This window comes from Hippichthys cyanospilos, chromosome 4, assembly GCF_059441005.1.
Source record: "Hippichthys cyanospilos isolate Australia breed blue-spotted pipefish chromosome 4, RoL_Hcya_1.0, whole genome shotgun sequence".
Taxonomy (NCBI): domain Eukaryota; kingdom Metazoa; phylum Chordata; class Actinopteri; order Syngnathiformes; family Syngnathidae; genus Hippichthys; species Hippichthys cyanospilos.
Genome location: NC_142372.1, coordinates 20395564 through 20408014, shown reverse-complemented (window position 1 = coordinate 20408014; position 12451 = coordinate 20395564). Strand labels below are relative to the sequence as shown.

Here is a 12451-nt window from a genome sequence, read left to right as displayed (position 1 = left end):
CTGACAGGTCAACTACATAGTAGAACATTTAAGTCAGCCTCACATAACCTCTCTACTACCAGGGCACTTAGGTCTTCTCCTGGAAGTTCCTCGGTCCAGGCTTGCTACTCATGGGCACTGAGTGTGTCCTACCCAAAGCTGTTGAACAGCCTACCTTTCCAGGTTAGAGCTGCATAGTCTGAACGTTTAAAAATCTTTTCTCTCTGGCGTTCACTCCATGCAGTGTGAGTAATCTTGGCTTGTCTCTTTTACCTCCTTTTTACCTCTTTTTGGTCACCTCTTTGAGGTAGTTTTTTTTTTTTTTAGTGCTTTATAAATAAACTTTGACTTGACATAAATAGCCAAAATGCTGTAGAATTATTTTGTGTTTTACAGGTCACATTAGCCACTACATAAATGAGCAGATTGGGGAGCCCAACCTCCTTTGATTTTGCCCAGTGGTCTTTTGGCTGTATATCTTTTTTTCCCCCATCACTTTTCTTTCCCATCTTGCTTGTGGCTCTAAGAGACATCTCTTGGCTAACGTCTGTTCTTTTATTAGCATTTGCAGATGTCTTCACAAGAGTAGCCTTAGATAATTTATAAAAGGAGATCTCTCATAAGAAGAACGTCATGTAGCTTTCATGTTTATTGCACGACACTAAAAGTGATTGCAAACATCTTTACATAGTTATGGGATAAATGTTGTGTGGCTAAACTTGATTTTCAGAGCAATGTACACTATTAGTCCAATCTTAAGAGACACATTTTCATGCTATGAATGAGAAACCTTGTCAAAACGGGGTTTGATATTAACTGCAATTGGCTGGCAACCAGTTCATGGTTTCCCCCGCCTCCAGAAAATGGATGCATAGATGGTATGATATTAAGCCTTGATGGCTTATTTCAGAAGCAGTAATGGATTTATTCATTTAATTTATTTAACATTTTTTCATGGTATGTTTGGTATAAGTGATTATTTCATATTTGGTGTCTTTATACCGTACGGCGGCATTCGGCATAGATGCAAACAAAAAGAAACGATTAAAAAGGCCACTCATTTTTCACTACATTTTAGCAAGCCCAATTTTGTTTGTCATATTCTAACAAATGTTGCGACAGTAACGGCGCAGTGTCATGAAGTGTTTTGTATAGATATGTGTCCTTAAAGTTCGATGACAATTTAGTTCTTGTCAGCAATAAGCAGACAGTTGTCAGTTGGACATGATAATCTGGGGAAAATGTCACTTTGCATTCTCCTTGTTCTTGTCCTAGTCAGTGGTCCTGCTCCCATTGTGAATCAGTTAAGTCCAATTGCGATTGGGCTAGCTGAAGCTAGCAAAGTTTACGCGGACCAGATGTTCCACAACTGCGTATCTTCCAGAATTTCTTCACGATCGGACAACAGGGCGGCGACCTATTGCTAATGGAAGTTCGCCGATACCAATATCTTTTTGATTCATCTAAAGGAATACCATGATATAAATACCGTAACCAACTCTTGGCGGGCACTACGTTGGGGAAAGATGAGGAGTTTGTTTGAAAACGCTAGACTTTTGCCATAGTAAATTTCATTGCATCAGAAAAAACATTTTGTACTATACAACAGGGGGATTTTTTGTTGTATGAGGAAGTTAGAAAGAGGGAAAGACTTCAAATGCATGGATTTTTGTGACATCCTTATTAAGACTCCAATCCAACTATTGGAAATAAGTATGGTAAATGTGTGTGGAAATCCACAAAAAATAATTGTGTTTCACATAACTTACCTTCAATCCACGTTTATATTGGCAACCTGCATTCAGATATGCAATGTGTGTTGAAAAAAAAGGTGAGTGGAAAAAGGGAATGACTGGCACAAAAACCATTGATAGAAAGTAACGAAAACAAATATTCTTTTCTGTCTCATTCGTGTTAAGAACCAGGAAACTTGCCAAGGTTCAGCAGTGAAGTGTGCATAACCGTTGTTGCAGAGTTGCTTCTCTATGACCTGTGACAGCAGTCTTAGTTGCATATGCAACCATGACAGTAAAATTCATTCATAATTCAGCACCCAACATGAGTTTTGTGTCTCACTGGGGTATTAGAGTTGTATGAGGGCTGATGGTGAAGCACTGACATTTGACTGTCTGCCCTACATTTCAACTGCTATAATTTGCTCAAGCAATATGTTCGAGTGTATGTCATATGTCATGCCTGCTTGTCTTGTTTTGTGTGTATATTAGTGACAACCTGGTCAATTCCTCAGAGTACGTTGCAATGCTCACTTAAAAATCAAAATTCATGTTTTAGTCAATAACAGAACCATAGGATGACTATTTAGCTGATTTATGCCATACATAATGAAGAAATCCAACTTTCAATATAGTTTTCTTGAAATAATTTCAGGGCATTATCATTTTGTACAATATATTAAATGATTAGTGTACAAAAGACAACTTTGCAGATGCTTTTTACTGGCTAGAAGGGCTACATTCTGTCAGTATAAAATGGAAGATTTAAAATTCAGAATTCTAACGCCTATCAATAGCCACAATCCATTTCTTTGTCTTCACAGTAATGAACAAAATATAGCTGAAATTAATGGAGCCTATATTGGGATAGGTTACAGTACTATTATGGTAAGTCTAGACAGTTTTACCATGTTCCTCTTTCAACACGCTGCGGTATGCACAACACTAAACCAAAGTTCACTGGCTCTTTGTCAGACAGTTAAACATTACTCTTGTCACTGTGAATTTCTTGAGAATGGTGTGGGGTTTCGCTGAAGAAAACAATGTGACACTCGAGCATTGTGGTTTGGAGAAGTTTTAAAAATCCATCTGTGAAGACTTGTAAAAAGGGCAGACATTTTGCATGAGTTTGTAGATCCTTGTGTAACATTGCTTCTCCACACACACACAATCGGTGAACACAATCTGTGTGAAGCTCTCAAAAGGATTAGCCTTTCTCTCAAATTGTTTTTTCTTGCTTTAAGATCATCACAAACTTCAACATTTTAATGCAGATTATTTTCAAAAAAGGTGTCTGACCCTGTTAAAAAAAGTCTTGCCACTTAAACCTTATAAATAGTGGAAGCACACGCAACAACCCAAATCAAGCGTGTTCCGTTAAATGGCGATCAGTATTTCACGTCTTTGTGGAGAAATTTTGAGCAACCTTTCAGTGCATACTGGTCTATAAATTTAAAAATGTGCTCAGAATAAATGTTTTTTTTTTTTTGGGGGGGGGGGGGGGGGGGGGGGGGGCTCGGAAAGCCACTATCTTTTTAACTGCTTTAGCCAGTCTCCCATTGCAATAAGAGCATGCCATTGTGCAGGTGCACATGCTTATGTGTGTTAATATCGCATATAGCTGGAAATTATTTATTGTTCCCCATGAGGGGCAGAGTCATGGTTGCATTAAACATAATTCAAACCTACAAACACAGCCAAAACCAAGTCCAAATAAAAGTAAGGTTTTGCTGACCTAAACTACAGTGTCAGATATTGTTTTTTATTTCTTGACAAACAACCAATCAGAATTATCGCCATTGAGATTCCTTTGCATATGGAGACTGGTTGCTCATTCATTCAAATCATATCTAAAAAGTACAATGACACAAAAATCTATTAATTAAAAACTGCTCTATTAGGTGTGCATGGGTTGTCTTGGTTGTTACATTTTCTTGATGATGATAAGCGCTAAATTATGCAAAACACAGAATTGTGAACAAGGCTAATACTTTTTCATGCCACTGGATACAAAACGGCAGAACAAATTGGCATGTTGAATTTCTGCTTCAAATCTTAGAAGCCAATTGTAGTGAAATGAAAGAGTTGTTGCGTATTGATTTGGTGGAAAACTATAACCATGACACGTGCATCCAGCAGCTCAAAACACCCACTCAAAAGCATATTCAAGTTTGAGTTGATTGCAGCATTATTTACAATTTTGCTCTCACTGTCTCTCCTTCTATTTTAAAGAGCGCTTGTGCTGTTTTATCTTATTTTGTTCATGTGGACCACAGAACCCTCATCTTGCTAGATTTTTCGTCTCATCAACTCAGCACGCCACGTTGTGCATCCAAAACTGATGCACAGTGATTAAATGTCATTAAGCCTAGCACTGTCAGGCAGCACGCATTAATTCACCATTACTTTGAGGATAATCCACACTCCTTAAATAAATATGAAGCCTGTGTCTGGTATTGTGTCATCAGTGTGGTGCCATTAAATGGTAACAAAGATCTACTGTAAAAGCAAGTCAAGCTTGTGGGTTTTTTCTTTGTTTGTTTGTTTAGGTTTCAATTTAAGTAGATTAAAATTGTGGCAGACACCTAGATGACAGTACAATCTAGTTAAGGTCTTTATGGGTTGATCTGCAATAAATATGTTTATGCTGCATTTGAGGCACCTTGAAAATAGGAAATGTTTCACTCTTAGAACCCTGTCATTTCAAAGTCAACAAGGGTGGAAATGACCTGGCTGAAAATATTTTTTTGTTTCTGGAGAGTTTTGTCAAATCAGCAGTTTTGGTCTTCAATAAATCAAGTCAATTCTTCAAGAATATACAACAATTTCCAAATAAAAACATGGGTCACTGATGTATGTAGAGGTAATCTTGCCTGGCTTGGTAAAGGCATTGCCAGTTCAATTCCCATTCAGTGATGGTGTGAATGTTGACGGTTGTTTGTCAGTATAGGTGCCCTTTAACAGACTTGGCACCATTCTGGGATGTAGTCACTCATTTGCCCAATGACGTTTGGGACAGGCCACAGCTTCCTGTGGTAGGCAGTCCATTTAAAGTGTTTTTAAAATGGTTGAAGTAAGGCACAGCCTTTGCTGTCGTGTTTAAATATTAAAATATAAACGTAAAGTTTTTTTGTATTTTTGGCTATATTTCATTCCACACCATGATTCACAGTTTGATCATTTTTGGTGGCCAATATTTAGCTCATTAAATATTTAAGATTATTGGCCCCAACCTATTTCAACCCCTATTATTGGAACAAATTTAGTCTTCACACACCTCAGGTCACGGTGATGAAAGGATGATGATAGAATAATTTTATGAGGCGTCAGATAGACTGCGGTTTCTTTGTCCTTTGTCTTTTATTGTAGCATTCTTCACTTTAAGGTTTGGAGCATGCAAAATTAACCATTTAAAAAGAAACGCACAAAGTTTTGTGAAAGGGATGCATATCTGCGCTGATACTGGTTGTCTGCATTCTCAATCAAATTTAAAAAAATGCTCAATACAACACATTGCTACCACTTTACTGGGAAGACTATAACTTATGTGAAAATAAACTTAAAAGTAGGAGCCATGTCAGTTATATGGATGGCAACACTTGATTGAGTAACTACAAAGCATGCTCTGCAAAATGGAAGATCAACATTGTTCATGTGGCGACAGAGGGTGTTGCCTCGCGAGTTGCACCAAGTTTCTCGAGCCCTGTCGCGTACACTGCACGACTCTTGCAAGGTCAACCACGCTCCCATCACGTATCCACAGTGGAAAAAGATGGGCATGTACTATGCTGCTGCATCAAGTAAAGTAAGCAATGGTGTGATATCACTCGATTTGAAGTGTGACAGTTATATTTTACAAGTTACATTAAAGTTAAATGTATGGCAAGACATTTAAAAATATGCAGTTGGATGTTTAAATTTCTGTAATGACAATTTTTTCTTGGAGGGGAACCGGAAGTCCCAATTTAACCAGAACAATCCCGAGTTTCCCGAGTCACAACTGATTTCACTAGCCCCTTTGTTTTGTCCAGATTTTACTTCTCATTGTCAGTCACAAAGTTGTGACCTAGCCATTAATACGATTAATCAGTTGATAGGGAATTTAACCTATTTACTTCATGTCACTTCCCTCACTCCAACTACCTAGATTACTTGAACAACTACCTGCCTTTGTGTCTACAAATGATGGGAAATCAAGTCAGACCGTAGCGAGTCAAGCTTTCTGGCAGTGCGTTACCGATGTGGGATTGCGAGAGATATTATGTTAATTGATTTTCACTTTTATGAATAAAGTTTAAAAAAAAAAGTTCACATTCCGCTTGTGATGTTTATGTGGAGAAGCAAAACAAAATGAGTACTGTATTTGTTCACGCATTTGACTTGAAATCGGTTCAATGACCGCTCACACAGTTGGACATCTCAAATGTCAATATTAATACTATTTCAGTGTACCAAACTGCTATGGCTAGTCTGTGAGCACATTGCAGGGGGTACGTGGAAACATTTTATTATGGAATACACATTTTACTACACTGGCACAAAGCAAAAAAGGTTGGATCATTTTAAATAGTGCATTGACCAGTTTAGCACTATTGGACATCCAAGACAGCATTTAGCATTAGCTAAGGTAATAACATAACCACCGTTCAGGAAATTGACTGGCAAGTGAATGTGTTACAAATAGTTCCAGGTGAGAATTGATTGCATATTAATTTTCTGTGAACTTGCCGTGTCCCAGTTTAATTTAGTTTAATTCATTTATTTAAAAGTTTTCTGTTCCATTAAGTGTAAATGTTGCCATGCTCAGTAAGATTGTGGTTTGTTGTTGTTGACAGGTATGATGACGAAACATTTTGAAAGGGTCAATGTGGTCAGACAAAGTGGCAAGTTTGGAGTTGATGTGATGCATATACTGTAGAGGTTATAGCTAATGCTAGTTCTCTAATTTGGTTCCTTTTTGGGGCTCTTCCATAACGTTGCAGTACAGAATAAATGAAAACTATACATCAACCAAAGAAACCACACAAATAAAACATCAAAAATCCAATCAACATTGCATGAAACGTTCACTCAGTTGAAATACCGCAGTCGTATATGAGTTTTTCTAAAAGTAAACACAGTTTCATCACGATGGCAAGACATAGTGGTATTGTCAAGTATTTGAAATTTGGTTTGGGCTAGTGCTCAAAATGTGTACTCGTAATCTGTCAGGAAAAAATGGTATCAGTATGTCCCTATCCGTGTGTCACTGCAGCTTTTAAATCACTGCTAGTCTTCCTGTCTCACTTTCTTCCACCCCCACACTTGTCTAGCACCAGTGCACTCCATCGGTTGCTCCCCGATGACTCGCTCCTCCCTTCCTGTCGTTTTCCTTCTCCATGTAGGCCGACTGTCTCTTCATTGCTGTCACAGTGTCAGAGCAGGTGGAATCAATTCCTGACCCTATGCACCCAGCCCCCATACCACAACTAGCTTTTTAAGTGAGAGATTTAATGAGCGATCACTCGGCTAGATGACTTGGCAAGCGTGGGTCACACTCGCCTGTGTGAAAGGGAGGAAAACTGGGAGAAGGCGTATTGGACCAAGCCTGCATTACAAAGATACACCTTACAATTGGCTTGCTCCTCTCAACCTTTTTATTCTGTGATTCAGTTGTCAGAATTGAATTTAAAAAAAAATAGAATGGATATTTTCCAGACTTAACTTATTATTCCATAGAGAGATTGTTTCAGAGGGGACAAAAGCCGCGTGTCCACCTACATTATCTACCCTACAAAATCAGTTTCCACTGAGAAAATCTATGCAACTCTACTCTCCTTGCATTTTCTAGTACCCGTTGTGATGTGATTGCGAAAAAGCTGCCCGGTTACAAATTGTGACAAATACTTTGGAGGTCATTGATCGGTTCGAGACAGATTCAAATATGCAGCACGGAAAACTCAACAGGGAAAACAGCCCATGTTAAGGACAAATGATGAAGAAAGGAAAAAGAATGAAAAAGCTTTCACTTCCACAACCTTCCTTTGAAGGACTTGAAGTCAATATCTTCTTCTGGTTGATAGCAGTGTTCCAAAACAGCCGCAATCCAAGCACCAAGTGCAATAATCCTACCACACGCTCTATTGTTTTTAGTTATTGGATGCAGTATGTTGCTCGCCACCATCGCTAGTAACATCACGTCACTGCCGAAGTGAGGAAGGGCTCCGGGAAGTGCCAGTGGAGATTCAAAGTCCTTTGGTGTAGAGCAGAGTAGAGTAGCACAAGGCAGAGTAATGCAGGGTCGAAACTGTCTGTGGAAACAGGGCTGTTTAATATATGTATACCACAATGTCATCCACAATTTTCACATCCGCGAACTGTGGCGTTCCTTGACTATATCTAAGCCTCACCTCCGTGTTTATATAATAGTTCAAAATTCTCTCGTGTGTCTATTGTCTCTCTAAATTCCCACTTTTTCTTGCAGATGGAATCTCCTGTCTCAACACCAGTCCCTCCCCCCCTTCATCTTTTGGCTGCAGTAGGCAACAGTGAGATTGCCTCACCTTGTGAACAGATAATGGTGCGTACACGTTCAGTAGCAGTGAACACATCCGATGTGGCCCTATCCACGGAACCTGAGTGCTTAGGACCCTGTGAACCTGGGACAAGTGTCAATCTTGAAGGCATTGTGTGGCAGGAAACCGAAGACGGTAAGTGTACTATTTCTCTCTAGTTCTGTTTGGTGTGGTGTGGAGTAAAGAAAGTATCAGATTTTTTTGTTTGTTTTTTTTTACTCTGATTGGCGCTGGTGCAAATGTTTTCTCAATTAGTGATGCTCTTGTTCAACTTCATTTTGGTGAGTTGAAAATGAAAGAACCCGTAAGATGAGATATTGCGCAGCTGGGAATGTTGAAATCCAGAGACTTGGCGCAATCTGCTTTTCACGTGCAAGCCAGTCTGCTGAAAAATGAGCCTGGGATACTCACTCGCTATAAAACCAGTGCTGTGACTGTCAGTGTTTTTCTCTGCAAATACTGGCCTGCTCAGTTTGGTTTGGCTCAGCTAGTCAGCACAGTTTTATGTTCCTGTCACAATATGGTTGCTTCAAGTTGTGTGTCAAAAGCAAAAGCCATGCTTAAAAAAAAATGCTGCACAAATTCGGTATCAGTTCACGTGCAAACCCGGATTTGAATTGCTTGTGTCTTAATCGAAGAAAAAAGGTGTGAAGACAGGCTGCAGAAAAGTCTTTTTACTGCTATCAAAGGCTTTACTCACCTTGGAAGGCTTTTTACAAGGGTTTTGGAGTGTGTCAGTGAGAAATGTGGTTTATTCATCGCGGAGAACATTTGTGAGGTCAGACGCAGATGTTGGATGAAAGGGAATATTGGGCTGCTCTTGTTTTCTGTATTTTATGAATAGCGAGCTCTCGTTTGACAGCTCTTGTTCCATTAAAATAAATTTGGGTGCAATTTCTTTGAGTGTGGTTAGTTTGATCAAGTGTGAACACTTAATTCCAATCCTGGTGCACATCAAACAATTGAACTGAGAGAACTGGAAGAGTTTGGTCTTGGTCTAATTTTCAATGAAGTCTAGTACTCTTTGGAGCACTTCATCCAAAACATTACATACTGACTAAAAATGCAAACCGGTTAAAATAAAACTAGGAATCAACAAATACTTAGTATGTAATTATTAAGTTTGGTGCAATGCTGTCTGATTTTGGCACGTAAATGTTGATTTGTTAGCAAATGAGCTTGGTTCTTGATTTTTATTGTATATGCTCTTTTTGACATAAGATAATATGTACTTGCTCAGTAAAAGATAAAGTAAATGACAGTGACATTATTCAGAATTTGGAAAAAGGGCCTTTAAATGCATCTTTTGCTGCATTTTATTGAGTAATGTAAATTTTTATCCTTCAAGATGATTGAATTGACAGATATAGTGTTCCCTCTGTACTTCAGGCTTTACTTTTTGCAGCTTCAGTGCTTCACTTTTTTTTTTTCCCTTTTCAAAGACGTTCACTTTACAGCAGCACCTACCTGATGTCCACATTTCCACGCTCAGTCCTAACATGGAGTCTGAAGCACTATAACAACCTGTTAACACTGTATCTTGTTTAGTCGCAAATAAAGGCACTTAAAACTATGCTTAAAATGCAACCACTGCTCATCACTCCACTTTGACCAAGTCGTGGCATTAAGGGCCTTTTGGCCACAACTCTTCATGACTCACAGGTGGTGGTGTGCTTGTGGCTGTGAGTGAGAGAGCTGTGTCGAGACATACATATGTCGAGACACAAAAGTTGCATTGTTGGGAATGGGTGGAGGGAGGGCAAGGGTATTGCTCGAGGCTGCGGGGAGAGTCAGTGGTGCACATCACGCTCTGATGCACTGTATTATGTGTTGTAAAAGAAAATAAAGTTTGTACCCCAAAAAGGACACATGCCTACGGCATTTAGGAGATTGCTGGGCATGGGGAAAATTTTCTCAATATCAAATTTTTTCTGCCAAATACCCATAAACCATTGCAAAGCCATTTTGAAAGAAAAAATCAAATAAATCAGAGTGTTGTCCAATGTGTGTCTGATTTATTTAATTTTGGAACTACATTTGTAGTGATACATTTGAGCATACTTCATTCAACTACCTCATCTTTTATATTTCTGGCTCATCCCCCCCCCCCCCCCCCCCCCCCTCCGTCTTTATGCTATAATGCAATCAAGCAATAGGTTGCTTCATGTTTCAACAAATCTGTTCTTTATTTGAAAAGAGAGTCTCAAAGGGTTTCACAGATGAAAAGAGGTCATGTCGAGACTTCTTTTTAAAAAAAAAAAAAAAAAGTCATACAGAGACATCTTTTTGATTATAGGTACACAACAGCATCCCTTGCTCAAAACTGCCAGAAAGGGAAGGAAAAACTCAAAAGCCCCAATTTGGGTAAAACCAGAAACCTTCAGAAGGGACCACAGGTGGGAGGAGACCCCTTCCAGGCTCAACAGGTTGAAATGGATGCTGCGTGTACCAAATACAGACAAATACAGATACACAATAAAGATTAAGATATCTTTGTTCAACTACTTCCCGTGTGTTAGACACAATTCTCTCGTCCGCTATTCATACATAAAAGAATAAGCCGGTTGAGTTTCTCATTAGTTAAACTTCAGTTAAATTCACGTTCACCTTTCAAATGGCCATAAATCACACAAGTCATCAATAGCTCATACTGCTTAATGATGTCCAAAGTTTCATTGTTTCCAAAGAGGCCATCTCCTTTACCACTTGTGATTTTATTTCCAGCCCAAGGCTGTCTTTATATACCTATTTTTCTGCTACCAAGTATCCTGCCATTCAACTATTGACTGTTCTTCATGCAAACTGAGAGAAAATCAGACAAGGGCCTATGGCAGGGGTGGGAGTTACACAAGGCGACTTCTGTTAGTGACACAAACATGGCTCAGAGCCAACACCAGCAGTGCATTTGTCTTTCCTTGTTCTTTGCCTCTCACAATGTGACTAGTCCCGCCCACCTTTTACACACGCCCCCTTCCTTTCCAGGTTTAGTTTTGTCCTTTGCCCGCACTCTCTTGAAACGGCTATTTTGGCTAAAAGAGGCTGTGGATTGGTCTGCTGAGTGGTATGGGGGAAAACTTTAAGTGATTTTTAAATGTTGCTGGTGGGAAACTACCGTAGAGATGAATGTTGAAAGGCCTTGGCTGGATGAGGGTACTTGGGGAGTTAACTGTTGCAGGTGCAAGCCAGGTGGTAGTAACCATCAGGATTATTTATATAACACTTGTTCTCTCTTTACCACCCTATTTTCATCATCCTTTTTGTTGTGGTCCCAGTTGTGGTAGCACTGTGTGGTTTGTTGTGCAGTTAGAGTCAATGTTATATGTATGTATTGGAGTTGTCACTTCTATGTTACAAAGAAAAATAAGTGTGTAATGGTAACACCATTTAAAAACCGTGGCTTGCACTGAAGAGAAGAATTTACACCTTGGTGTCACAAATACTGTCGGCACACAGCACTATTCCATGTCACATTTGATCTTTTTTATATTTAATTGAGTTATGTGCTGTCTTGCTGCTATGATGTCATGTTATTTATGCAACTGACAGCTACCCCATCTCGCCAGCAAACGCTGTAATGGAAACACAAGCCTGATGAGGGTTTAATGATATGGAGTAAACTGAATAGTGAACACTACCACTTGGTGGAACTGTGGCTTAAGACATTAATGAAAACAGATTTCTGTCTTTGTGAAGCGTCTGAACATGGGGAACGATTAAAACGTATGGAAAACATAGTAGGTGACATCTTGATTAGCAGTGATGAAAAATCCCATACACTCCTGGTTGACAAGTCCTGTACAAAGCTGTTTAAGCATGTACAATGTGTGTGTGCACTGGCAGTCAACAGCTGCTTCATCACCTCTGCCTTTCAGCCTTTCAGCCTAAATGAACAACCGAGTGTAGTAATTGTGTGCGTCTCTCCCAACACTGTGTATAAAAGAAAGAAACGGATGAACGAGCAACAAGCAGCAAAGAAAATGCAATCTCAGAAGCTTGAACTCTGGACATCGATGACAAGGATCTTGGTTGATAAGACGGAATCCATTTATCCTCCTACAGTTATGTGATTTGAGCAAAGATGGAGCAGCTTATTCAGCGGAATGGAATGGCTGCGGTTTATAAATCTTCACTAGTTATGTGGATTACTGCTCCAGATTACCAGATCACTAAACTAAATACAATCAG

At 39.3% G+C, this 12451-nt stretch overlaps 1 protein-coding gene across 4 annotated transcripts in view; it reads left to right on the top strand.

Moving 5' to 3' along the window:
- znf609b (zinc finger protein 609b) overlaps nt 1-12451 on the top strand; it is a 74641-nt gene that overhangs the window by 39546 nt on the left and 22644 nt on the right. For all 4 annotated transcript variants that reach the window (XM_088413193.1, XM_088413195.1, XM_088413192.1 and 1 more), the window contains exon 3: nt 8176-8401. In XM_088413193.1, the coding sequence (XP_088269319.1) occupies nt 8176-8401 (226 nt within the window). The remainder of the gene's footprint in view (nt 1-8175; nt 8402-12451) is intronic.